Source organism: Ranitomeya variabilis, chromosome 4 (assembly GCF_051348905.1).
Source record: "Ranitomeya variabilis isolate aRanVar5 chromosome 4, aRanVar5.hap1, whole genome shotgun sequence".
NCBI lineage: Eukaryota > Metazoa > Chordata > Amphibia > Anura > Dendrobatidae > Ranitomeya > Ranitomeya variabilis.
The window spans coordinates 184,616,688-184,643,296 of record NC_135235.1 but is presented as its reverse complement, the minus strand read 5'-3'; the positions used below and the strand labels follow the sequence as shown (position 1 = coordinate 184,643,296).

At 43.8% G+C, this 26,609-nt stretch overlaps 1 protein-coding gene across 4 annotated transcripts in view; it reads right to left on the bottom strand.

The window, feature by feature from the left end:
• The window catches only part of LOC143770141 (sulfotransferase 2B1-like), a 272,873-nt gene that overhangs the window by 46,499 nt on the left and 199,765 nt on the right, over positions 1 to 26,609 (bottom strand). For all 4 annotated transcript variants that reach the window (XM_077259464.1, XM_077259467.1, XM_077259463.1 and 1 more), the window contains exon 3: positions 1,619 to 1,830. In XM_077259464.1, coding sequence (XP_077115579.1) covers positions 1,619 to 1,830 — 212 coding nt within the window. The remainder of the gene's footprint in view (positions 1 to 1,618; positions 1,831 to 26,609) is intronic.

The following is a 26,609-nucleotide window of genomic DNA, read 5'->3' as shown; positions in this document are numbered from 1 at the left end:
AAATGTGAGGTGGTCCCTAAAAAAGTGGTGTTGTAAATTTTGTTGGAAAATGAGAAATCGCTGGTCTACTTTTTACCCTTCCTAAAAAAAAAATGTGTTTAAAAAATTGCTCTGATGTAAAGTAGACATGTGGGAAATATTATTTATTAACTATTGTCTGTGACATATCTCTCTGATTAAAGGGTATAAGAATTCAAAGCTTAAAAATTGCAAAAGTTTCCAAATTTTTGCCAAATTCCCTTTTTTTTCCACAAATAAAAGCAAGTTATATTTAAGAAATTTTACCACTATCATGAAGTACAATATGTCACGAAAAAACATCTCAGAATCAGTGGGATTCATTGAAGCTTTCCCGAGTTATTACCTCATAAATTGACTGTGGTCAGAATTGTAAAAATTGGCCTGGTCATTAACGTGCAAACCACCTTGGGGGGTAAAGGTTAATGTTTGCTCACATCTTAGTACTTACACTGTGCTTCTGCTCTCTTTAGATTGCACTTTTTACATTATATATTTGATCTACATAGTACATCTAATTGTGCTTTTCATTATGACACAATAATCATATTGATAAACATAATATTAACCCCTTAGTGACATAGCCAAATTTTTGAAATCTGACCAGTGTCACTTTATGTGGTAATAACTCTGGAATGCTTCAACAAATCCCAGTGAGTTTGAGAATGTTTTTTCGTCACACATTATACTTTATGATAATGGTAAATTTATGTCAATATGTTTTGTGTTTATTTATAAAAATATCAAAAATTTGAGAAAAATGTTCAAAAATTTGCAATTTTCAAACTTTGAATGAATATCCATTTAATCCAGATGGTCATACAACAGCAAACCATTAATAAATAATAATTTCCCACATGTTGGCTTTACATCAGCACCATTTGTAAAATGTTATTTTATTTTGTTAGCATTTTAGGGGGGGTTAAAAATGTAGCAGCAATTTTTTATTTTTTCAAGGAAATTTACAAAATTTATTTTTTTAGGGACTTATCCATATTTGAAGTGACTTTAGGGGTCCCATATATTGGGAAACCCCCAAACGTGATACCATTTTAAAAACAGCACCCCTAGACATATTGAAAACTGCTGTCAGGTAGTTTATTAACCCTTCAGGTGCTTTACAGGAACTAATGCAAAGTGGTATGACAGAAATGAAAATGTGTATTTTTACCACCTAAATGCCTCTAACTTCTGAACAGATTACTATAGCAGTCAGACTCCAAGGCTGCTATTTGGACGTGAATTGCCATGGCAAACATCAGGACCACAAAATCATGATCTGATGGCACCAGTTTGGATACAGAGGAAGCCCTCACACTCGGTTAACCATTTATAATGATGTAGTCACTATTGACAGCAGCATCTAAGGGGTTAAACAGATTTGGAAGGTGCAAACACTGATCCTGGCTGATACAGCAAGTTGTCAGTATAGTGCACAACCGACAGCTGCAGGATTGTCACCTGTATGGGGAGGCTATTCTCTTATATCTCAGGTCAGTTAAAAGACGTATTGGCTGTCATTAAGGGGTTAATAATACAAATTTGATCATACTAAAGCATTGCTGAATGTTTTTGATGATTTTTTTGTGTAATAATTTACCTTTGCTTTAGAACCATTAAATGATTTCATAAACAGGTGTTTGGGCAAGTGGCTGCTAATTAGGCGAGGGTGTTCCTCACTTTGTTGTAGCTTTTTGGCATAACCCAACTCTTCAATCCAAGGCACTCTTTCCCAGTTCAGTACAGTATTGCTCCAGGTTGGGTCTCCATTCTTATGAATGAGGCTTAAAATCTCAATCATCCATGTGGTACCTAATAATGTTATTAAAAGCAAAAAGAAAAAAAGTACACAATTGTAACATTTGAGAAATTCTAGGTTTTCAAGATGATCTCTGAGCATTTGTACAAGACATTTATATTTACGAGGCCAGATCTGAATACATCTTATATGACGCATGAAGAAAATATATTAAATGACACAATAAATTACAATAAAATTGACACAACTACAAATAAGATACGTGGAAGAAGCCTGTTTGGACTCATAAATGCATTTTATTACTTGTAAACCATCTGTGATTGACATTTTTTGTGGTGAGGCTGACCAGGTTTAATGACATCAAAAGCTTTATTAGGAACAGAATGATTGGAGCGGAGACAAACTCAAAAACTCATACAACGATCCAAACTTTTACAATTCGCTCACACTGGCGTCTAAGAAATCAGTCCTATTCTCATCCAAATCACCACAAGACGCAGCTGTATCCCATAAAAAAATCACTTTATTGATATGCATTAAAAAACATACAAATACATAAGTCCAAAGGACAGAGGTAGGGATGGTGAAACACTAAACAGCAGTACATTGTACTCCCTACCTCTGTCCTTTGGACTTATGTATTTGTATGTTTTTTTAATGCATATCAATAAAGTGATTTTTTTATGGGATACAGCTGCGTCTTGTGGTGATTAGGATATCTGTTTTTGGCAGTTGTCCCTATTCAGTCCGTGGCATACATATTTGGGGTAGTATACTATTTGCATGAATATTAGGTGCAATATATCATGATTTTCCCCGTATGTATTATGCATGCTACAACTTTATGTTTTGCTATTCTCATCCAGAAAAATTGGACTAGTGAAATCCATACAGTCCAGCTTTTGCCATGTGAATGCAATGCGAGTGTGCGATTATTTTCTCATCTCAGATTCATATGCAATCCGTAAGCAATGCCTTTTTATCATCATCTTATACATGCTATAATACACTATGTAAATTTAATAGCTAGTTGACAAAAATACAGCAATCATATATAAAGATATAGATACAAAGATGATAGAAAGATCAAAAATATATAGATAGTAAATAGAATAGATACAGAGGTTTTCAAATGTATTCACCCCTTGGTATTTTTTGTGTTTTGCTATCTCAAAACCATTTTTTTAAGGGTTTGCATCAGTTCTTGTAAAGAGAGCGTGTCTACAACTCTGAATATTTAATTTTCTTTTTTATTGTGAAACAAACAATAAATAGGACAAATTAAATGAAAACTTCAGTGCAAATAACTATTCACCTCACTAAAGTCAATAATTTGTAGAGCTTCCTTTTGAGGCAATTACAGCTGCAAGTCGCTTTGGATAAGTCTCCATGAGCTTTCCACATATTGCCACTTAGATTTTTATCCAATCCTCAAGGCAAAACAAACTGCTCCAGCTCCTTCAGGTTAGATGATTTCCTTTCATGAACAGCAATCTTCAAGTCTGATCAGAGATTTTCAAGTGGATTAAGGTCTGGGCTTTGAGTAGGCCACTCCAAAACATTTACACATTTCCCCTTAAACCAATCGAGTGTTGCTTTAGCAGTTTGCTTTGGGTCATTGTCTTGTTGGAAGGTGAATCTCCATCCCATTCTACAATCACTGACAGACTGAAACAGGTTTTTCTCAAGAATATCCCTGCATTTCGTACCATCAATTTTCTTCTCTACACAGACCATGTTCCCGGTCCCTGCTGCTAAAAAAAAACATCCTCACAGCATGATGCTGACACCACCATGTTTCATTGTGGAGATGGTATTCTTGGGGTGATGAGTTACGTTAGTATGTCTTCAGACATAGCATTTACCTCGGAGGCAAAAAAATTTAAGTTTGGTCTCATCTGACCACATTTCACTAACTTAGACTTTTGCTGATGCATCAAGCACAATTCAGATTATAAAAATATTTAAGCACAGTTTGTAGTGTAACAAAATAGGTAAAAAGCCAATTGGATGAATAATTTCTCAAGCCACTTGTGACGGGGTGTACGGCAGAGCAAGAAGGGACAACAGGCCAAGGGATGATTCCACAGATTTATTATCAAGAACGCTGGAACAACATATGCAGATAGATCTACAGGGTCCACAATTAGTTCAACGGAACAGGTTCGGGGCACCTCCCGATAATCCTTGTGCCAGCTAACAAAACAATAGTCCACACGAGTCCAAGGGATCTCAAAACAATCCCACGAACGACGAGATATGTCCTCAGCTCAAGTCTCGCCCCGTTCGCTTCCGCAGTCACAGATGGACGTGGGGTCTTGCCTCAGCTAAGAATCCCCACTCCTTCTCCTTCCAGCATCAACTCACATCTGATCTCAAAATAAGAATTGATCGTCTGAGCTCCTGGGATCCGCCCATGAAGGGGAGTAGGGGTCACACCTTCTATTCAATGGTTTGGTCCATCAGAAGATTTTAGACTGGTCGGCTCCACTTAGTCTACGTAGTATGTACATTTGACTAGCCACCTGCTGTGAGGAAGAATGGCTATTCTGCACTAGTGGTGTTTACAGAGCTTAATTACATTATAGCTTAGGGCTGCAAGTATTGGGGAAAGGAGAGATTTTGTTACAGGTGAATTCCCAAGAAAATACATAAACTACAGCCAACAGAAACCAGAGAACAGTTACATACATCAAATGGCACATTGTTCAAATACAGGACAGGGCAAAAGTACATATCATGACAATCCCTTCCCCTCCCAATTTGTGTACGTACTAGGGACCTTTACAGGTCGCTGGTTAAGTACACACAGGCAGAGCGTAACTTACATGTGGCTTCATGCAGCCACGAATTGCCATCGTAGCTCTCCCACATCATTGCCCAGGAGAACATCTGCAGGCAGACCACCCATCACCCCAACCACACATCGCCTGACCCCAAAACCAAAGTTCAGATCCACAGTGGCTGTGGGAATAGTCCTCCATTGTCCACCAGCCAGTTCAATGACAATCCCAAGTCCTCTATGGATTGCCTCAGGCCGAACCACTCGGGGATCAGCCAGTGTGAGGAAAGCCCCTGAGTCACAAAATCCAATAAGTCTCTGTCCATCCAGCATGACCTCCTGCAAGTGCTTACCTCGATGAGCAGAAGTCATCATAGCTGCAGGTCGCACACCATAAACTCCTAGTGGTGCAACATGGGTGGGTGAGGCACTAGGCCAGTCCTCACATAGTGGTGACACGTCTTCCTCCATGGCACTTGGCTGTACATAATTAATAATACGACTGGGTACAGGATCAATCCTCATTTGAACAGCTGGGCAGGAGGCTTGCAGATGCCCCGGCTGCCCACATCGATAGCATCTGTGCTGGGTCTCACTCCATCCAAGGCGTCCTCTTGGGCGAGGGGTAAGGGAACCTGGAGGCCGGCTCCCACCTGAAGATGCTGTACGGGTTTGAGGACGACTCCTCCATGGGTTGGCTGGGCATGAGACCTGCAGATGCCCCGGATGCCCACAACCATAACACCTGCGCTCTGCTACTTCCTCTCCTCGTCGTATTCCAGAAAACGCAGTAGAAGCAACTGGAGGCACATTTACATGGGTATCAGCATGAGGTGGTGGCTTAGAGGAACGGGGAACAATGGGGACAGAAGAACTGGGGGCCACCGGTGTTGTGGAGCTGGTAGGTCTCTCTCGATCCTCTAACAGAACCCTCCACTGAGGCTTGATGGTGAGAGCCTCATCAGCGAGAGATGCAGCTTCTTCCACTGTCGCTGGTCTCCTCTCACGCACCCATTCCCGGATCTCAGCAGGGCACTTGAAGTAAAACTGCTCTTTTAGGATAACCTGGAGGAAGGTCTCCCAGGTTAAGGCCTCCACTGCCTCCAGCCAGCGATGACATATTTGTTTGAGTCTATGAGCATATATCTTAAAAGACACTTCCCCATCACAGGCTAAAGTACGGAACTGAGTCCTGTAAGTGTCTGGCGTCACAGCATAATGTTCTAGAATAGTCTGTTTAATCTCCGCATACTCACGGTTCCCCCGAGGGTCCATAGCTCTATAGGCTTCGGTAGCTCCACCCTCTAAGAGCCCCACAAGATGTCGGACTCGCTCCCTTTCCGGGACTTCCATTAATCGACACTGATGCTCAAAGTCCTGGAAGAAGCCCTCAATGTCGCCTGCAGCCTCATTAAACGGCTTGAAGTCTTTGCGGGACACTCTGGGGAGTTCTCTCATGGTGGGTGCTGGGGTTACAGTCTGTCTGGAGCTTCTAGCTGCTTCCAAAGCGATCTGCCTCTCCAGCAATGCCATCTCCTGAGCTCTGTCCTCAGCTCTGTGAATGGCCTCCCTCTCCTTCTCCTCGGCTCTGTGAATGGCCTCCCTCTCCCTCTCCTGAGCTCTGTGAATGGCCTCCCTCTCCTCGGCTCTGTGAATGGCCTCCCTCTCCTGAGCTCTGTGAATGGCCTCTCTCTTATCATCTATGGTGGCCTCCTCTCCCAGCAATGCCAACTCCTCCTCGTACCACACAACCCATTGACTCTTTTGGGTATTTACCTCCGGCTGCAGTCTTTCCTCCATTTGCTGTGAGGATCCTTCCTCAGCGTCATCTTGCAGGCGAACTCCTTCCAAAGCCTCAATTAGCTGCTCCTTGGAGAGTCCTTTAAAACGGACTCCTACTTCACGGGCCTTTGATTGTAGGCTCCCCAAAGTCCAGTTCTTGTACTCTGCGGTGCTGGTTCCTGATGTTGGGCCATTGTCCTCCATTCCTTCTGCTCTGATCCCTTTGCTGCCAACCAGTTTGTGACGGGGTGTACGGCAGAGCAAGAAGGGACAGCAGGCCAAGGGATGATTCCACAGATTTATTATCAAGAACGCTGGAACAACATATGCAGATAGATCTACAGGGTCCACAATTAGTCCAACGGAACAGGTTCGGGGCACCTCCCGATAATCCTTGTGCCAGCTAACAAAACAATAGTCCACACGAGTCGAAGGGATCTCAAAATAATCCCACGAACGACGAGATATGTCCTCAGCTCAAGTCTCGCCCCGTTCGCTTCCGCAGTCACAGATGGACGTGGGGTCTTGCCTCAGCTAAGAATCCCCACTCCTTCTCCTTCCAGCATCAACTCACATCTGATCTCAAAATAAGAATGGATCATCTGAGCTCCTGGGATCCGTCCATGAAGGGGAGTAGGGGTCACACCTTCTATTCAATGGTTTGGTCCATCAGAAGATTCTAGACTGGTCAGCTCCACTTAGTCTATGTAGTATGTACATTTGACTAGCCACCTGCTGTGAGGAAGAATGGCTATTCTGCACTAGTGGTGTTTACAGAGCTTAATTACGTTACAGCTTAGGGCTGCAAGTATTGGGGGAAGGAGAGATTTTGTTAAGGTACCTTCACATTAAGCGACGCTGCAGCAATAGCGACAACGATGCCGATCGCTGCAGCGTCGCTGTTTGGTCACTGGAGAGCTGTCACACAGACCGCTCTCCAGCGACCAACGATGCCGAGGTCCCCGGGTAACCAGGGTAAATATTGGGTTGCTAAGCGCAGGGCCGCGCTTAGTAACCCGATGTTTACCCTGGTTACCAGCGTAAAATGTAAAAAAACAAACAGTACATACTTACATTCACGTCCCTCGCCGTCCGCTTCCTGCACTGACTGAGCGCCGGCCCTAACAGCACAGCGGTGACGTCACCGCTGTGCTGTACTTTCACTTTCACTTTACGGCGCTCAGTCAGTGTGGGAAGCAGACAGCGGGGGACGCGCAGGTGAGTATGTACTGTTTGTTTTTTTTACATTTTACACTGGTAACCAGGGTAAACATCGGGTTACTAAGCGCGGCCCTGCGCTTAGTAACCCGATGTTTACCCTGGTTACCAGTGTAAAACATCGCTGGTATCGATTCTTTTGGTGTCAAACACGACGATAAACGCTGGTCTGACGACCAAATAAAGTTCTGAACTTTCTTCAACGACCAGCGATATCACAGCAGGATCCTGATCGCTGCTGCCTGTCAAACTAAACGATATCGCTAGCCAGGACGCTGCAACGTCACGGATCGCTAGCAATATCGTTTAGTGTGAAGGTACCTTTACAGGTGAATTCCCAAGAAAATACATAAACTACAGCCAACAGAAACCAGAGAACAGTTACATACATCAAATGGCACATTGTTCAAATACAGGACAGGGCAAAAGTACATATCATGACACCACTGTAGATAGATAATCCTGCAGATATATAACTTCATAACCCCCCTACCTATATCAAAATTGCACCCTTTAATGCCTTTCATGTAAAGTTTATTCTACAGCTTTTTATGCTTGCTTATCCTAATAAATAAATAAAAAAAATTACATGGGGTCCTCCCTATTCTATAAAACCAGCAAAAATAGAGCAATCAGCTATCAGCTGACATTATCATGCTGGTTATTAGGATCTTTGAAGTCTATAATTACCAGCACTCAGCTGCCCCAGAAATGGAACAACACATTAGGTGCACTCTCACTCTTCATCTTCACTCTTCCTGATTGCCCTAATGTGTTGGCAATTGGAGTAGTTGGGGTTGATGTTAGCTGTGAATTGTCCCAAAACACAGCTGACATTAACACATGGTGTTTGTAATTGAAACGTGTCTATCAGACACCCCCATTACTAACCTAGTAGTAAAAAGTAAAAACACACAAAAGTTGTTTATTTTAAAAAACAATCACTACAATAAAATTGGAGATTTGTGGATGTAATTCGTGCTGCCGAATAAGATGTAGGACCAGATGTATCCAAAATGAAAGACAGTGGTTTTATTCAGCGCGTTTCAAAGTTTAGATGACTTCTTCCTCAGGACACAAACACATGTGGTTAAATAAAACCACTTTCTTTAATTTTGGATATATCTGGTCCTACATCTTATTCGGCAGGGTGGATTACATCCACAAATCTCCAATTTTATTGAATCTGATACAGTCAATTGCTGACCCGTGGATCTGCTGCAGCTGATATCCCCATTAAGAGCTATTCGCCTTGCTAATAGGTCTATCAGGTTAGTATAATCTGAATACAAAAATACCCAGACTCATTGTTAAGTATGCAAAGTGAATAACACTTAGCCACTAGAATACCACTCCATGACATATACTCAAAAAAGGAGAAACATAGGAGTTTTTATAAAAACATAAAAAACTTTTTATTAACACAATCAAGTTAAAATAGACAAGGATAAAAGTTGAAAGATGTGCAGACAAGGACACCAAAATGTGGTGATACTCAGTATAATGTGCTGTTATAATCACTAGTGATGAGCGAATGTGCTCGCCACTACTCGTTACTCGCCCGAGTATCACTATGCTTGGTGTACTCGGCGAGCACCGAGCATTTCCGGGATTATTCTGCGGTAACTTGTGTCTCCACCCAGCATTTTTGGCGGACTTTAGAGACCCAATCATGGTGCAAGAATTGTCTGCCAGGCCATGAAATGCCGCAGCCTTCTTTGTTGTGATCGTGAAGTGATTTGCTTGGCCGCACAACATCATCCCAAGTATTCAGTGAGAGTAAAGAGAGCTGCTGCCGAGATAGGGTCAGAATCATGTTTTTTATAGTTAGTGTAGGTCTGTGTGGCGCCCCTAGGGGTATTTGCCACAAAAATAGTTATTGACACCAAATACAAATACTAGAATAGCAAGACTGCACTACCATCTCCGGCCAGAAGGGGAGCTCCAGAGACTCCCCTTGATCTATTCTGGTCTGAGAAAAGGACTGGCAGTTGGGTTGAAGAGCTGAAAGTGAGAGGTCGTATAACTGAACTCCTAACAGCCCTATGACGGATTATAGGCCCGTAATACCCATAGTAGGAAAAGAGGAATAGAGAAAAAGCACATTGTGAGAACCGGGTAGCAATAATTTCTACCCAGAATAGGCGCAGAGACGGATACCGGATCTGTGGCTATATTCGTTATATATAATACAGCAACCGGAAGGAAGTGAGGTGATATCAGCTTCACCAGGGTAAGACGCAGCAACAGACACAGAGTTCAGCGGTACTCCCAGAGGGGGTAAGCCGATAAAAAGGACTCGGGTTGTCCGTCGAACCAGAGCACAGAAGAGACAGATTGGGTCGGTCGGCAGCCAGTTCACATTCAGCAGCAGGGCCATACAGAAACTGTGCATAATAAGAGGTGGAAATCCTGACAGGGTCAAAGTAATTCAGAATTCTTATACAGACTCTGGTGACAGTATTGGTTGCAAATCCCTTTTTGTTGAAGTAAACTGGTTAAACGTTTCAGCGCCTCAGTTTTTCATTTGGACAATAGCCATCGATCCAGGATCGGGGTCATCACAGCTGAGTGGACCTGCTGCTGATCAAGTAAGTGTCTGTTCCTTCATGATATCCCTTACACTGTGCATCACCTGAGGCCACAGCACTGGGTCAAGCCACTAGTGACATCCCCCTCAAGAGACAGACCTCTTTGATCTGGTGCTGGGTACCTCGGTCTCCCGGGCGTTACAACTGGCATCACGAACAGGATCGGGCCAGCCCGCACACCGGGTATTGTGTGCCGTAATTGGAGTCTGAAACTGAGAAAATTTGGATGAAAAATCTTGGAAATTGACTTTGTTAAAGAAAATCCCGTTCCCCATTGAAAACTATTGAAAGTGACTTTTCTCCATTGGTTATAATGGGGTAAAAATGGCCGCCATCCCCTGATGTGATCATCTCATAACTAGTGTTGAGCATTCCGATACCGCAAGTATCGGGTATCGGCCGATACTTGCGGGTATTGGAATTCCGATACCGAGATCCGATACTTTTGTGGTATCGGGTATCGGTATCGAAACAACATTAATGTGTAAAATAAAGAATTAAAATAAAAAATATTGCTATACTCACCTCTCCGACGCAGCCTGGACCTCACCGAGGGAACCGGCAGCGTTGTTTGCTTAAAATGCGCGCTTTTACTTCCTTCCGTGACGTCACGGCTTGTGATTGGTCGCGTGCCGCCCATGTGGCCGCGACGCGACCAATCACAGCAAGCCGTGACGTAATTTTCAGGTCCTGAATGCCTAATTCTAGGCATTCAGGATTTTAAAATTACGTTCCGGCTTGTGATTGGTCGCGTCGCGGTCACATGGGCGACGCGACCAATCACAAGCCGTGACGTCACGGGAGGCAGGAGACGCGTGCATTTTTAAAATTACGTCACGGCTTGTGATTGGTTGCGTGCCGCCCATGTGACCGCGACGCGACCAATCACAGCAAGCCGTGACGTAATTTCAGGTCCTGATGCCTATTTCTGCATTCAGGACCTGAAATTACGTCTTCAGAGAATTCTGTAATATGTATGGTTGCAAAAAGATCCGGACGACGGCCTATCATCCGCAAACAAACGGCTTATGTGAGAAGATGAACCATATTGTGATAGACCTACTAAAGACTTTACCTGAAACGGAAAGGAATCAATGGCCAGAGAAATTGCCTGACTTGGTGGATCTGTATAATCATGTCCCGGTGAGCTCTACCAACTGCACCCCAGCTTATCTTATGCGTGCAAGACCCGGCCAATTGCCAATCGATCTAGAAATGGGAATTCTGAAACCAGACGCAGAAGTTCAAGACTACAATTGGGATGTCGTACGGCAAAAGCAGTATCGCCAAGTGCAAGAGAGTGTGGAAAGAAGCCTCCAGCAAACCAGAGAAAGACAAGAGCGAACTTTCAACCAGAATGCTCTAGCAACTCCATTAAGACCGGGTGACCAAGTACTCAAGAGGAATCGTCGAACCAATAAACTGGATAACCAATGGGAAGCCGTACCCTACACAGTTTTACCAACAAGAATGGATAATCCTAAAATGTGTCTCATTAGCAAAAACAGAGGTTTAACATCTGTACTAGTGTCAAGAGACAATCTTAAATTATGTCCGGAAACGTTGAAAGAGCCAGAAGTTGTCCAGCCAGAATCAGAAGTTATTCAACCTATACAGGTTCAACCAGTAAAGGAAAAAGAGGAGGAAATGTATCACACCTGTATAGGAGACTTTCCCAAAACCCTACTAACATACCATGGTGCAGTAGTGGTTCCCATGGTGGCCTTTTATCCAACACCGAACCCAATATTAGAAGTCCCAAGACAGGAAGAGGCTGACCCCATACTACAAGAGGTTCCAGGTCAGGAAGAACAGATTCCTGATCAGAGTGATCCCATTCACGGTGGACTTGCCAACCCCATAGTGGTGGAATTATCTTTAGCAGAGAGGGAAGATACTATATCCGCAGTAGACAGTAGTACACCACATAAAGAGACACCGCTATTACGTAGATCCCAGCGTAGTACCCAGGGTCAATTACTGGCCAGGTATGCGGATTACCAACTATAAGACTATAGTCATGGTTGTCGTTCTGTAACGTTTAAGCGCAGTACCTACAGAGACTTACCTGTATGAACTTTTTGCATATTCTTGAACTTTTTATCAGCCCAGAAACACTAAATCAAAGCTCCGGAAAGACTGCTTTGTGAACTTTGCTTCCTAGTACCTTCAGGGTAAGACGCAGCAACAGACACAGAGTTCAGCGGTACTCCCAGAGGGGGTAAGCCGATAAAAAGGACTCGGGTTGTCCGTCGAACCAGAGCACAGAAGAGACAGATTGGGACGGTCGGAAGCCAGTTCACATGCAGCAGCAGGGCCATACAGAAACTGCGCATAATAAGAGGTGGAAATCCTGACAGGGTCAAAGTAATTCAGAAGTCTTATACAGACTCCGGTGACAGTATTGGTTGCAAATCCCTTCTTGTTGAAGTAAACTGGTTAAACGTTTCAGCGCCTCAGTCTTTCATTTGGACAATAGCCATCGATCCAGGATCGGGGTCATCACAGCTGAGAGGACCTGCTGCTGATCAAGTAAGTGTCTGTTCCTTCATGATATCCCTTACACTGTGCATCGCCTGAGGCCACAGCACCGGGTCAAGCCACTAGTGACATCCCCCTCAAGAGTCGGACCTCTTTGATCTGGTGCTGGGTACCTCGGTCTCCCGGGCGTTACATCTGCAACTCTTAAATCCACAACTCCTGAGAAACCAACAGTCCTTTTTAGGGCTAATTCACGGGTCCCAATATTGTAGCACTAGGTAGGCAGGGCACGGCATATCCACATCAGTGCAAGGCCTGCAGGCACTGTATGTGCACACATTGCTCCCACTGCATCCCTCCCAAAGCTCCATAACTGTCTGCTGCTGAGGCAGCTTCTTTACTATATATCTAGTTGCATTTTTTCCCAAAAATTCACCCCCCAAAAAAAAAAAATATACAGTCTGTTTTGTCAGGCCGGTGTACCACTTTTTTTGCTGTCTTATACACTAATTATATACAGCACTATTTAGCATAAAAAAATATAAAAAGGCCACATATTTGCCAGTGTGCTATTTCCGTGACAGCCTTTATATATCTGCGTGTTCCAAGTTTGGTCATTGCAGGCCGGTGTACCACTTTTTTTGCTGTCTGATACTCTAATTATATACAGCGCTATTTTGCATAAAAAAATATAAGAAGGCCACATATTTGGCAGTGTGTTAATTCCGTGACAGCCCTCATATATCTGTGTGTTCCAAGTTTGGGGATTGTAGGCCAGCATGCCACTTTTTTTCTGTCTGTTACTCTTATTATGTACAGCACTATTTAGCATAAAAAAATATAAAAAGGCCACATATTTGCCCGTGTGGTATTTCCGTGACAGCCTTTATATATCTCAGTGTTCCAAGTTTGGTCATTGCAGGCCGGTGTACCACTTTTTTTGCTGTCTGATACTCTAATTATATACAGCGCTATTTTGCATTAAAAAATATAAGAAGGCCACATATTTGGCAGTGTGTTAATTCCATGACAGCCCTCATATATCTGCGTGTTCCAAGTTTGGGCATTGTAGGCTGGTGGACCACTTTTTTTGCTGTTTGATACTCTAATTATATAGAGCACTATTTAGCATAAAAAAAATATAAGAAGGCCACATATTTGCCAGTGTGATATTTCCGTGAAAGCCCTCATATATCTGCGTGCTCCAAGTTTGGGCATTGTTGGCCGGTGTACCACTTTTTTTGCTGTCTGTTACTCTAATTATATACAGCACTATTTACCTTAAAATTTTTTAAAAAGGCCACGTATTTGCCAACTGTGGTATTTCCGTGACAGCCCTCATATATCTGCGTGCTCCAAGTTTGGGCATTGAAGGCCGGTGGACCACTTTTTTTGCTGTCTGTTACTCTAATTATATACAGCACTACTTTGCATAAATTAACTTCACCAAAAAGCCCCCCAAAGTTGAATACAGTCTGTTATGTGAGGCTGAGTCCTGCCTGGGGTTTGGGTTTGAAAAATCGTAGATTTGCAGGCATACTGATCAGATATTTCACTACTAATAAATATACTTGTGTTGAGCATTTGAAATAGTACAGTAGTCCATTTAAAATGAGCAAGAGGCGGGGAAGTGGATGTGATGATGATGGAGCATGCAGAGGACGAGGCCGTGTCAAAGGTTAAAGTGAGCAAGAACAAAGACCCACATCTTCTCGCTCGACCTTCCTGTCCCAGTTTCTAGGGGACCAGCCCCGGTAACGCGAAGGCGATGGTGGGAAAGTGTCAGATGAGGTGGACGATGATGAGACACTATTGTCAGAAAGTCAGGAGGAGGAGCAGAGTGCGGATGTGGAAGACGAGGAGGTAGATGAGTATGTGACATACCCACCCTGGCAGGAGGACATGCAGAGCGAGGGCAGCAGCACACATGGGGAAAAGGCATATCACCCCCAACAGACAGGAGGAAGCAGTGTGGTGGCCACAGACAGAAGGCGTGCATGCTTTCCCTGTAACATCAACATGAGGGAAGTTGCCATTCCAACTATTAGATCTTCCCGAGTCTGGTAATTTTTTAAAGACTCTGCCGGTAACCCAAAACAGGCCATTTGCAGCACCTGCCATGCGTGCATCAGCAGGGGTAGCAAAACAACCAGCCTAACCACCACCAGCATGATCAGGCACATGGCAGCAATGCACCCGACTTTGTGGGCCATCCCCAGGCTCCAGGACCACTGCCTGCAGGTCACACCACTGCTTCTTCCACTGTTTTGCATAGAAGCCAATCCCCAGTACATGGTGCATGTGAAGATGCCTCTAGCCCTGCACCTGTTGTGGCCCACAGTCAAGCAGCACCATCATCAAGCCCTTCCACATCCTTGTCCCAGCACAGCCTTCAGTTGTCTATAACCCAGTCTTTGGAACACAAGGCGAAAATACCCAGCCAACGCCCCATAGGCCACAGTCCTAAATTCTAATATTTCTCTTCTGCTTGCACTAGAAATGCTGCCTTTTAGGCTCATTGAGACAGAAGCTTTCCGCAACCTGATGGCGGTGGCCGTCCCAATTTACTCGGTCCCTAGTCGCCTCTATTTCTCCTGGTGTGCCTTATCGGCATTACACCAGCATGTGTTTTCCTCAACATTACTCGTGCCCTCAACAATGCTATTACAGGGAAAGTCCACCTAACCACGGACACATGAACAAGTGCTGGTGGGCAGGGACGGTACATCTCACTGACGGTACACTGAATTAACATAGTGGAAGCCGGGACCCAGTCGGACATTGATATGGAATACATCCTCCCCACGCCGATGATTGCTGGCCCTATGTCAATCAGGGTTGCCCCCACAGTCTACAGCTACTGCACCTCCTCCTCCTCCTCTTCATATTCCATCTCTGACATCAACACATTAGTCAGAAGCTGGAAGCACTGCAACACTGCCGCAGCCAAGTGGCAACAGGATGTGCTGAAGCTAATCTGCATACGTGACAAACCGCACAATGCAAAAGAGTTGTGGACAGCGCTGAAAGAGCAGTCAGATGTTTGAATGACACCGGTGAACCTACAGTCAGGCATGGTCGTGTGTGACAATGGCCATAAGCTGGTGGCAGCTCTGAGGCAAGGTGAACTCACACATGTACCTTGCTTGGCCCATGTGCTTAACCTCATGGCTCAAGGTTTTCTGAAAAGCTACCCAGAGTTGCTGGATCTGCTAGTGAAAGTACGCCATCTGGCTGCTTATTTTAGAAAGTTAGCTACAGCTTCAGCTGCCCTTGCTGTGCATCAGCAGCATTTGCAGCTTCCAGCTCACCGGCTGGTGTGTGATGTCCCCACGCTCTGGAACTCTATGCTGCTTATGTTGGAAAGGCTTTGTGAGCAGAAGAGGGCAGTTGTTGACTACCAACATCAACAAAGCCGTCGATATTCAGTACAGACTCCACACATAAGACCTCAGAGTGGACATGGATGTCTGACATATGTACCATCCTCCAAAACTTTGAGGACTGCACCAAGATGGTGAGCGGTGATGACGCCATAATTAGCATCAACATTCCACTTCTCAGCATTCTGAAAATCTCTCTGCTCATGATTAAAAAGGATGTATTGCAGACAGAGTACGAGGACATGGAGCAAGAAACCATACAGGGGGATTACACTCAGCCCAGCCTAATGTCTTCTCATCGTGGATTGGTAGTCAATGAGGAGGAGGAGGAAGAACAGGAGCTACTTTCATGCGCTATAAATGGTACTACAAACACAGCTGTCATACCGTCTGTTCAGCCGGGATGGCCTGAGGACAGGGAGGAGGAGGATGACGAGGAGGAGGACAGCACTTTAGTCATTCTGTTGGTGAGGACATGGAAGTCTTGCCTGTTAGAAGTCTGGCTCGCGTGGCTGACTTTATGCTGTGCTGCATTTCACGTGACCCTCGCATTATAAAAATTTTGGGTGACACTCATTACTGGTTGGTGACACTTCTAGACCCACGCTACAAGGAGAACTTTCAATCTTTTCTACCATAGGCAGAGAGGTGTACTAAAATGTTGCAGTACCAGAGGGCCCTTGTAGCAGAATTACTTAGAAAATTCCCATGTGAGAACGCTGGCAGCAGACTTCAGAGTTTGTTGTACAACCAAGGAGTCCAAGCGAGAGAGACAGAAGTGCAATCCAGCTCAGGCAGGGAAACAATGGCAAAGTTCTGGGATAGTTTTCTCAGACCCTCCCATCGTGATGGCACAGGAGCAACGAGTGGTGTCACAAGAAGTGCAATGTTTGTGAAGATGGTGAGCGAGTACCTTGCAGATCGTACAAACGTCCTCCGTGATTCCTCTGTGCCTTTTTTTTACTGGGTATCCAAGCTGGACACATGGCATGAACTGGCTCTCTACGCCTTGGAGGACCTGGCCTGCCCTGCTGCTAGCATTCTGTCAGAGCGGGTTTTAGTGCTGCTGGTGGAATTATAACAGATAAGCGCATCCGACTGTCAACTGAAAATGCTGACAGGCTGACACTTATAAAAATGAACAAGAACAAGGGCTGGATTGGGAAAGACTTCTGTACATAACCAAGTGAAAACAGCGAAACATAACCTCAAATACTTTCTCTCTTTTTGGGGAGGTGTATTCTCATGCACCTGTTCACAACCACACATGGGTATACGCTTCCAGATTTGGTCTGTTTGTTGTTATCCTCCTCCTTATCCTCATCCTCATCATCCAGAACAACTAGATGACCAGGGTGAACGTGCTCTGTACTGTTATAGGCCGGTGAATTTTGGGCACGGGGGCTGTGAAGGCACTATTTTATTTAGTAAAAACAGGACCCAACATTGGGAAATTGGGCATTACATTACAATGGATCTACTTCTTAAGTCTGTCTCCTGCAATGTGCCCTTTAACTGCCACTACATGACCAGAGTGAACGTGTTCAGTACTGCTATAGTCCAGTGAAGTTTGGGCAAGGGGCCTGCGATGGCACTAGTCTATTATTAAAAAAGGTACCCCCATTGGGGAATTGTTTGGCAGCTCAAGCACTGCATTACAAGTCTCAGAGACACACGCCACTAAATTGGGCCTACTTCTTAACTCTGTCTCATGCCATGTCTTTTCTTTAACTGCCACTGGATGACCAGGGTGATCGTGCTCTGTAAGATTAATTTTTAGCATGGGGGATGTGATGGCACTAGTTTATTTAGTAAAAAAAGGAACCCACATTGGGGAATTGGGCATTACATTACATTGGGCCTACTTCTTAAGTCTGTCTCCTGCAATGTGTCCTTTAAATGCCACTAGATGACCAGGGTGAACGTGGTCAGTACTGTTATAGGCTGGTGAATTTTGGGTAAGGGGCCTGTGATGGCACTAGTCTTTTTTTAAAAAAGGTGTCCCCATTGGGGAATTGTTTGGCAGCTCATGCACTGCATTACAAGACTCAGAGACACACATCACTATGATGGCTGGACCATCAGTGTAAATACATCATTGTAAATACACACCTGTACTTTGTATCTCCCCCACCTCATTGTAGATTGTAAGCTCTCACGAGCAGGGTCGTCTTATTTTGCTTTATTGCTGTATTGTTAACATTGTTACCTATGATTGTTGTTTGAAACTGTTAAACTGTAAAGCGCTGCGGAATATGTTGGCGCTATATAAATAAAGATTATTATTATTATCACTACATTGGGCCTACTTCTTAACTCTGTCTTCTGCAATGTCTGTTCTTTAACTGCCACTAGATCACCAGGGTGTAATAATTATAGGGGATAACTCAGGAGACTCTTTGCGTGGAACAAGACAACTACAGGACACAATCTTATAAGTGGTAAAGTCTATATTATCATACAATGATTCAAACAGGTGCAGAGAGAAACTCAAGTCCACAACACTTGGTGCAAATAATAAACGCAGCTTGCAGTCTATAGGAAACTTCAGAGCAAAATGCAATCAAGCAGAAAGTCTATGAAGCACAGTTATTCTTGAGGATACTTGACATGAATAAATCCTTGTCTTAGTCCAGACACAGATAGATATGCTTATAGGCAGTTCAGATCATATCTTAGCTCAACCAGGGAGGCCTGGTTAATAGTCTCAGGTTAATGCAAAGCAGCAGCAGCTTACATGTCCAGCAAATGCAGGTGGAAGTAAACACGAGCAGCAGATGAAGGAGGATTACTGGAAACCTGTGTATGCAGCAGTAACTCAGAGCAGAGTAGCAGGATCACCACACAGGTTCACAGGAGCAGGTGTATAGCCAGGGAGTAATCAGAGGTCAGGAGCTGGATGCAAGGCAGAATACTCTAGCACAGACTGAAGGTTGGGGTGGAGCTTTATAGCAGGAAGACACAGTGCACATGAGACCAAGGACGCCATCTTGGAAAAGGGCAGTAATGCACAAAAGGTAAAAAATGTTCAGAGTCCTGACATTACTCCCTCCTTAGAAGTGGCCTCAGGACGATCCTGGACCTGGTTTCGCAGGGAATCTCTGATGAAAATGAGAAGTCTTCTGTTGGGCATTGATGTTTTCCACAGGTTCCCAACAGTCTTCCTCAGGGGAATATCCCTGCCATCTTATCAGATATTGGAGTCGATTCCTGCAAATCCTGGAATCAATAATTTCCTCCACCACAAATTGTTCTTGCCCATCAATCACCACAGGCTGCAGAGGTGGCACAACACGTCCCTGGAAGGTATTAGGAGATACAGGCTTTAGTAAAGATACATGAAAAACTGGGTGTACCTTCATAGTCCTAGGCAGCTTCAGCCGGCAGGCCACAGAGCTCACAATACCGTTGATCTTGAAAGGGCCAATGAATTTCTGTCCAAGTTTTTGTGAAGGAACGTTTAACTTCAGATTCTTAGTTGTTAACCACAAGGAATCTCCAACCTTGAACATGGGTGCAGGTTTACAGAATCTATCAGACGATCTCTTATAACGTTCTTGAGCTGTGGTCAGGGATTCCTTCAGAACCTCCAGATCTTGTCTCATCGCAGTCAGCCTTTCCTCCACTGCCGGACCCGCAGAATTAATTGGGAGACCTAGGTAAAATACACGGATGATAACCCAGATTGGCAAAGAAAGGTGTAAATTTTGTGGAGGCGCTCTGAGAATTATATGAAAATTCGGCTAACGGCAACAACTCCAACCAATCATCCTGGAGATGGCTGACATAGCATCTTAGATATTGTTCCAGCGTCTGGTTGGTATGCTCAGTCTGACCATTTGTCTGGGGATGGTAAGTAGAAGAGAGACAGACATTAATATTGAGTGCAGAGCAAAACCCCTTGCAGAATCATGAAGTGAACTGTACTCCACGGTCAGAGATTATCTCATCCGGAACCCCGTGCAACCGAAAAATATTCTGTATAACCAAGTTCACTGTATCTTTAGCTGAGGGGAGGCCGGTGCACGGAACAAAATGAGCAGCTTTAGTCAGGCGATCAACTACCACCATGATTGTATTCATGCCCCCTGATGTAGGCAGCTCCACAATAAAGTCCATTGATATAGACTCCCAAGGGCAGGACCAAACAGGTAATGGTTGTAGAAGACCCGTAGGTCCCACATGAGGAGTCTTGTAACGGGCACATACCTCGCAAGAGAGAACATAGTCCTTGGTATCCTCCAGGCAAGTTGGCCACCAGAAGAATCGACTCAGGAACTCTTGTGTCTTATGTACCCCCCTGTGACCAGCCAACTTGGAGTCATGTACCAACTTGAGGATCTGCAGATGGACGACCTCCGGGATGTAGATACGTCAATCTCTGAACCACATGCCACCCTTAAAGACAAGATTAATATCCACAGGTGGGTTGGCCAGAAATACATCACCTTCATAGGCCTCCCTGCACTCCTTCCTTAAGTCCTGATCGTGGATAGCTCCGATGAAATTGGCATCAGATAGAATGTTCTTGGACGGAGCTCCAGGTGCGGAATCCGCAGCATGGATTTGGGATAAAGCATCAGCCTTCCCATTACGACAACCTGGACGGTACGAGATAACAAAGTTAAATTGGTTTAAAAATAAGTTCCAACGAGCCTGACGAGGAGAAAGACATCTAGCGGATCTAAGGAACTCTAGATTGCGATGGTCAGTTAGCACTATGATCTGTTGTGCAGCTCCTTGCAGATGATGCCTCCATTCCATGAAAGCCGCAATAATAGCCAGCAATTCCTTGTCTCCCACGTAATTCTTCTCTGCTGAGGTTAGTCTACGGGAAAAGAAAGCACAAGGATGCAGCAGGCCCTTTTCTCCAGTTCTTTGGGAGAGAATAGCCCCCAAAGCATTATCAGAAGCGTCCACCTCCACAAGGAAAGGAAGTGTTGGATCTGGGTGTATCAACAACGGTGCTGATGTGAAACAGATCTTAAGCCGATCAAAAGCTTCTTGAGCCTGTGATGACCAATTAAACGGCTTTTCCTTCTTTGTCAAGGAAGTAATGGGACGGACAATATCAGAAAAATTTCGAATGAAGCGTCTGTAGAAATTTGCAAAACCAATAAAACGTTGGACCTCCTTAACGTTCTTGGGTACCGGCCAGTCAAGGATAGCCTGAATCTTACCAGATTCCATGTTCAGCCCCTGGGGAGAGATGATATAACCTAAGAACTGTATCTCAGAATGATGGAACTCGCATTTCTCCGGCTTAATATACAGATCGTTCTCTTTCAGACGTCTTAAAACAGTTTTGACATGTTCTTCATGTTCCTGTAGAGAGTCAGAAAAGATTAGTATATCGTCCAAATAGATCACTACAAATCGGTCCATCAAATCTCTGAAAATGTCATTAACAAGGTGTTGAAATGTTGCAGGGGCGTTACAAAGCCCGAAGGGCATCACAAGATATTCAAAGTGTCCATACCGGCATCTGAATGCTGTCTTCCACTCATCCCCTGGACGAATACGCACCAAATTATAAGCCCCATGAAGATCCAGTTTAGAGAACACCTTAGCATGGCGGACTCTTTCCAGTAATTCGGGAATCAGAGGCAAAGGGTAATGGTTTTGTACGGTTACCTTATTGAGTTCTCGATAGTCAACACAGGGTCTCAGGGTCCCATCCTTCTTCTTTACAAAAAAGATAGGTGCCCCTGCTGGTGAGGAAGAAGGATGTATGAAGCCTTTGGCCAGATTTTCATCAATATACACTTTTAAGGCTTGAAGCTCAGGTTCCGCCAAAGAGTATACGTTAACAAAAGGAATGGCTGCCCCGGGAAGCAGCTCAATGGGACAGTCATAATGCCTGTGTGGAGGAAGCTGATCTGCATTCTTCTTGTCACAGATGTCATAGAACTCTCTATAAGCTGGAGGTAAAGAAAATACCTGTACATGTGGTTCCGTACTCGTGGACTCAGGGACAGCTTCTGTTAACGCTGAGTTGCTCCTTGTTGAGAAGATAATCTCCTTGGTCTCCCAGTTGATAATTGGGTTCTGAGAAAGCAACCAAGGAAAGCCTAAAATCACAGAAAAATGAGAAGAAATTAGCAAGAAAGAAAGTTGCTCCTGATGATTAGGCTCCAACAAAATTTCAAGGGGTAAAGTCTCCTGATCCACAGGCCCAGAGATTAAAGGTGACCAATCCACTGTTTCCATGGTAATTGGAGAGGCTCTTTGCTGAATTTTAATACCATGTTTCTTGGCAAATACAATATCCATGAAATTGCCACCTGCACCAGAGTCAATCATAGCTGAACTGGAAATCCACTGTCCTGAACACAGGATCTTAATAGAGAGAGAACAGTGAGAGTTCTTTTCCTTAAGCTCCTTGGGGGGTGAAGTCATAGAAAGTGAATGGAATACAGCGTTTAAAGGCAGGCTACATTCAGAGATGTCAGATTCATCATCACAGTTGTCATACTCCCCTTTTGCTGCTAGCACCTTGTTAGGCCGTCTAGGACACTTAGGACAATTGATCAAGAAGTGGTCAGACTGGCCGCAGTAGAAACATAGACTTTCACAAAAGCGATGCTCTCGGCGCTCACTGATCTCGCGCCTCTGAACAGAGGTTTTACCTGCAGGCTCTTTGGAAGGATGGGAAAAGTTAGAAACACGGTTATATGCAGCAAATTTCTCTTGCCTACGCTCAGTAAGGCGAATTTCTATGCGCACACAATGCTGTATAAATGTATCTAGCTCTTGTGGTGACTCTGAGCAGGCTAATTCATCTTTTGCAATACTAGACAGACACCTTTTAAAAATAGGCAATTGTGCATAACTGTCCCAATTGGTATCTACCGCTAATCTCCTGAATTCAGTAGCATACTCAATAACAGAACGTTTAGCCTGGCGTAAAGACAACAAAGCAGATTCAGCGGTTGCACGGCGATTAGGGTCATCAAACATTAATGCCATCGCGGCCAAGAAATCATCCAAGTCATTTAACCGTGGATCATGAGACTCAATCATCGGATTCGCCCAGGTGAGCGCTCATGAGATCAGTAGCATTATTACACACAATACCTTGGATCTATCAGTAGGAAAACGGTCAGCATGCACATCAAAATATAGCATACATTGATTCACAAAGCCAAGAAATTTGTCGCGATCACCATTAAATCTGAATGGGGGCAACTTAAGTGGGCTAGCTGGTGGCGGTTGCCCAGAGGGTAAAGTCGCTTGGGCAGCTATTTGCGTGCTTATGTCCTGAAAAGCCTGTCCATACTGGGACTCTATGCCAGCAAGTTTTTTTTTCCTGGGCTCTCATGCGGGTGCTTAAGTCCAGCAAAGTTTGTCCAAACACTTGTTGATTGTGATCAATGCTTCCAAACTTCTTTTGCAGACCTTCCACATCTTTCTGCAGTGATCTAATTATGGAAAACACCTGCTCTAATCTGCTTTCTGTAGTCATTGTTCCAGCAGTCTCCTCTTTTGTGGCTAGAGTATCCTGTAATAATTATAGGGGATAACTCAGGAGACTCTTTGCGTGGAACAAGACAACTACAGGACACAGTCTTATAAGTGGTAAAGTCTATATTATCACAAGGTGATTCAAACAGGTGCAGAGAGAAACTCAAGTCCACAACCCTCGCAGTAAATATTAAATGCAGCTTAACAGTCTATAGGAAATTTCAGAGGAAAATGCAATCAAGCAGAAAGTCTATGAAGCACAATTATTCTTGAGGATACTTGACACGAATAAGTCCTTGTTTAGTCCAAACACAGATAGATATGCTTATAAGGCAGTTCAAATAATATCTTAGCTCAACCTGGGAGGCCTTGGTAATAGTCTCAGGTTTTTGAGAGCAGAAACAGCTTACATGTCTAACAAATGCAGATGAAAGAAAACACAAGCAGCAGATGAAGGAGGATTACTGGAAGCTGGTGTATGCAGCAGGAACTCAGAGCAGAGTAGCAGAATCACCACACAGATTCATAGGAGTAGGTATATAGCCAGGGAGCCACAAGGGTCAGGAGCTGGATGCAAGGCAGAACACTCTAGCACAGACTGAAGGCTGGGGTGGAGTTTTATAGCGGGAAGACACAGTGCGCATGAGACCAAAGACGCCATCTTGGAAAAGGGCAGTAATGCACAAAAGGTAATAAAAAATGTTCAGAGTCCTGACACAGGGTGAACGTGTTTTGTACTGTTATAGGCCGGTGAAGTTTGGGCAAGGGGCCTGCGATGGCACTAGTCTATTTTTTAAAGAAGGTACCCGCATTGGGGAATTATTTGGCAGCTCATGCACTGCATTACAAGTCTCATAGACACACACCACTACATTGGGCCTACTTCTTAACTCTGTCTCCTGCAATGTCTCTTCTTTAACTGCCACTAGATCACCAGGGTGAACGTGCTTTGTACTGTTATAGGCAGGTGAAGTTTGGGCAAGGGGGGCTGTGATGGCAATAATATATTTTTAAAAAAGGAACCCCACATTGGTGAAACCACATCCTTGTTGGCAAAGACATCATAATATTTGTGTACCTTAAAGAGCTCCCATAAAAAGCTCCTTTTTTTGGTGTTGCCTGGTTGCTCACATTGGACACAATACACTTCATATAAATTTGATAAAGCAATGCTGTTAGTATGGCTCAGTAGTGAATTAAAAATATAAGTTTGTCCTCTATATTAGTTTCTCACCTTGAGAGCCATAACTTTGGCGGTCTCAAATGTACAAATGGCGAATATACAAATGGCGATTTGTAAACAAGATTAAAATACTGTATACCGAATGCATTCAGACAATCACATAGCTGCATTTCTTGTAAAACATTTACAGATGTGACACACAATGCTCATAGTGACAAAATCTTGATAAATGTTTGTTTATTCACTTCACAAACAGCTCTAAGCTTCTATGTTTGCTGTTTGTCATTGTAAAACATTAAGGTTTACTGAAACTATGCCTGTGGTGGTTTGATCTAAATCCTTGTGGCTTTTATTTTCTACGGGTTTATGGCCCCTCATCTGATGATTCCATGATATCTCAGTTTCATTCAACCTTGAAATGTGGCCACTTGAAGGTCTGGGTGAAACTAGAGTTACTACATAGTGAAAATTACTATATAAGACCAGAGAAACATGACTAAGAGAGATGCCAAAACTGGGTTACCTGTACATGTACAGTGTGCTGATACCTGCATAATTGGGACGACCATGCAGTGTAGGTAATCTCCCAGGGGTTCTCTGTATTGGTGTTGCTTCTCTGATATTCCAGACGGATGATGTTTAAAAGCCTCTTGGTGATTATCTAAGTATACTGTGTGTAGTTAATCTTCATATATACGTAATCACTATATTTATTTAATCCTCATACGTACTTATTAACCTTTGTATGTTTACATATACAAAAGTGTACGCACTCATACTATTCAATCATACTATTCCTTGAATTTTGTAGTTTGCAATAAAATTGCGTTATATTGCAAGTATTAGTCTTTTTTAAAGCCATATCTGAACCTTAATGTTAAAAACATGACAAATAAAATAGCCAAATTCTCCAGTAAATAATTATGCAAAAAGGGAACCATCATACCATTAAAAAATACAAGTAGATTTTCATGGGCCATCCAGTATGTGGGTTCAAAGGTGTAATGGAGTGCATATGACTGACTATGCAGCAGGGCTGGCCTTGCTGCCAATGTGTAAAACAAAGGAGTACGGGGGTACAAAATGCATATTGTGAAGTGGATTTTCCTGGGCCCATCCAGTATGTGGGTTCCAAGGCGTAATGGGGTGCATAGGACTATGCAGCAAAGCTGGCTTTGCTGTCAGTATGTAAAACAAAGGAGTACAGGAGTACAAAATGCATATTGTGAATGCATATTGTGAAGTGGATTTTCCTGGGCCCATCCAGTATGTGGGTTCAAAGGCGTAATAGGGTGCATATGAATTGCTAGCAGGGCAGGCCTTGAATTCAATGCAACACTTTTTCAGGAGTCCTCCCTGGACATCCCCCTGGACATCTTATGAAAGGGGTATTGTGGTGCATCATAATTCTTGGCAGTCCATCCACTCACGGCATAGGCTACAACAGCTTAGGAGACCCACTGTTTAATACTGGCCCTTTAAGATTAATGCCACCTGATGCACCAGTAAAAATAGGCTCTACAATTTTAAAAGTCCCTCCTTCATAAATGAAACAACATGGGTCTGCATATGTGTCACACACCACATGGCCAGCTAGGGTTGTTAAATGTTACAATGGCATTTCCCAGTGAATGCATTTGTAGTGGTTGAAAACAATGTTAAAATTGAAAAACGCTTCAAAAGTGCTGCGTCTCAACTAAGCCTAAGTGGGGGAGGAAATTCTCGGTCTGGGTTTAAATATTTGGCCTTACACGCAAGTCATTAACCTGCAAAGGATGGGCCTTGACATATTTCCCAGCAAAACCCGTTTTAGTTTCGTTTTAATGTGTTTTTTGTGGCACCAGGAAAAATGGCATGAATCTCGGAAAAAATTGATTAAAGCTGTGAACTATGAGTCAGGAATGCTTCCAGGGGTGATCCCCATGATTTCCCTGTGTCTTTTGATTGA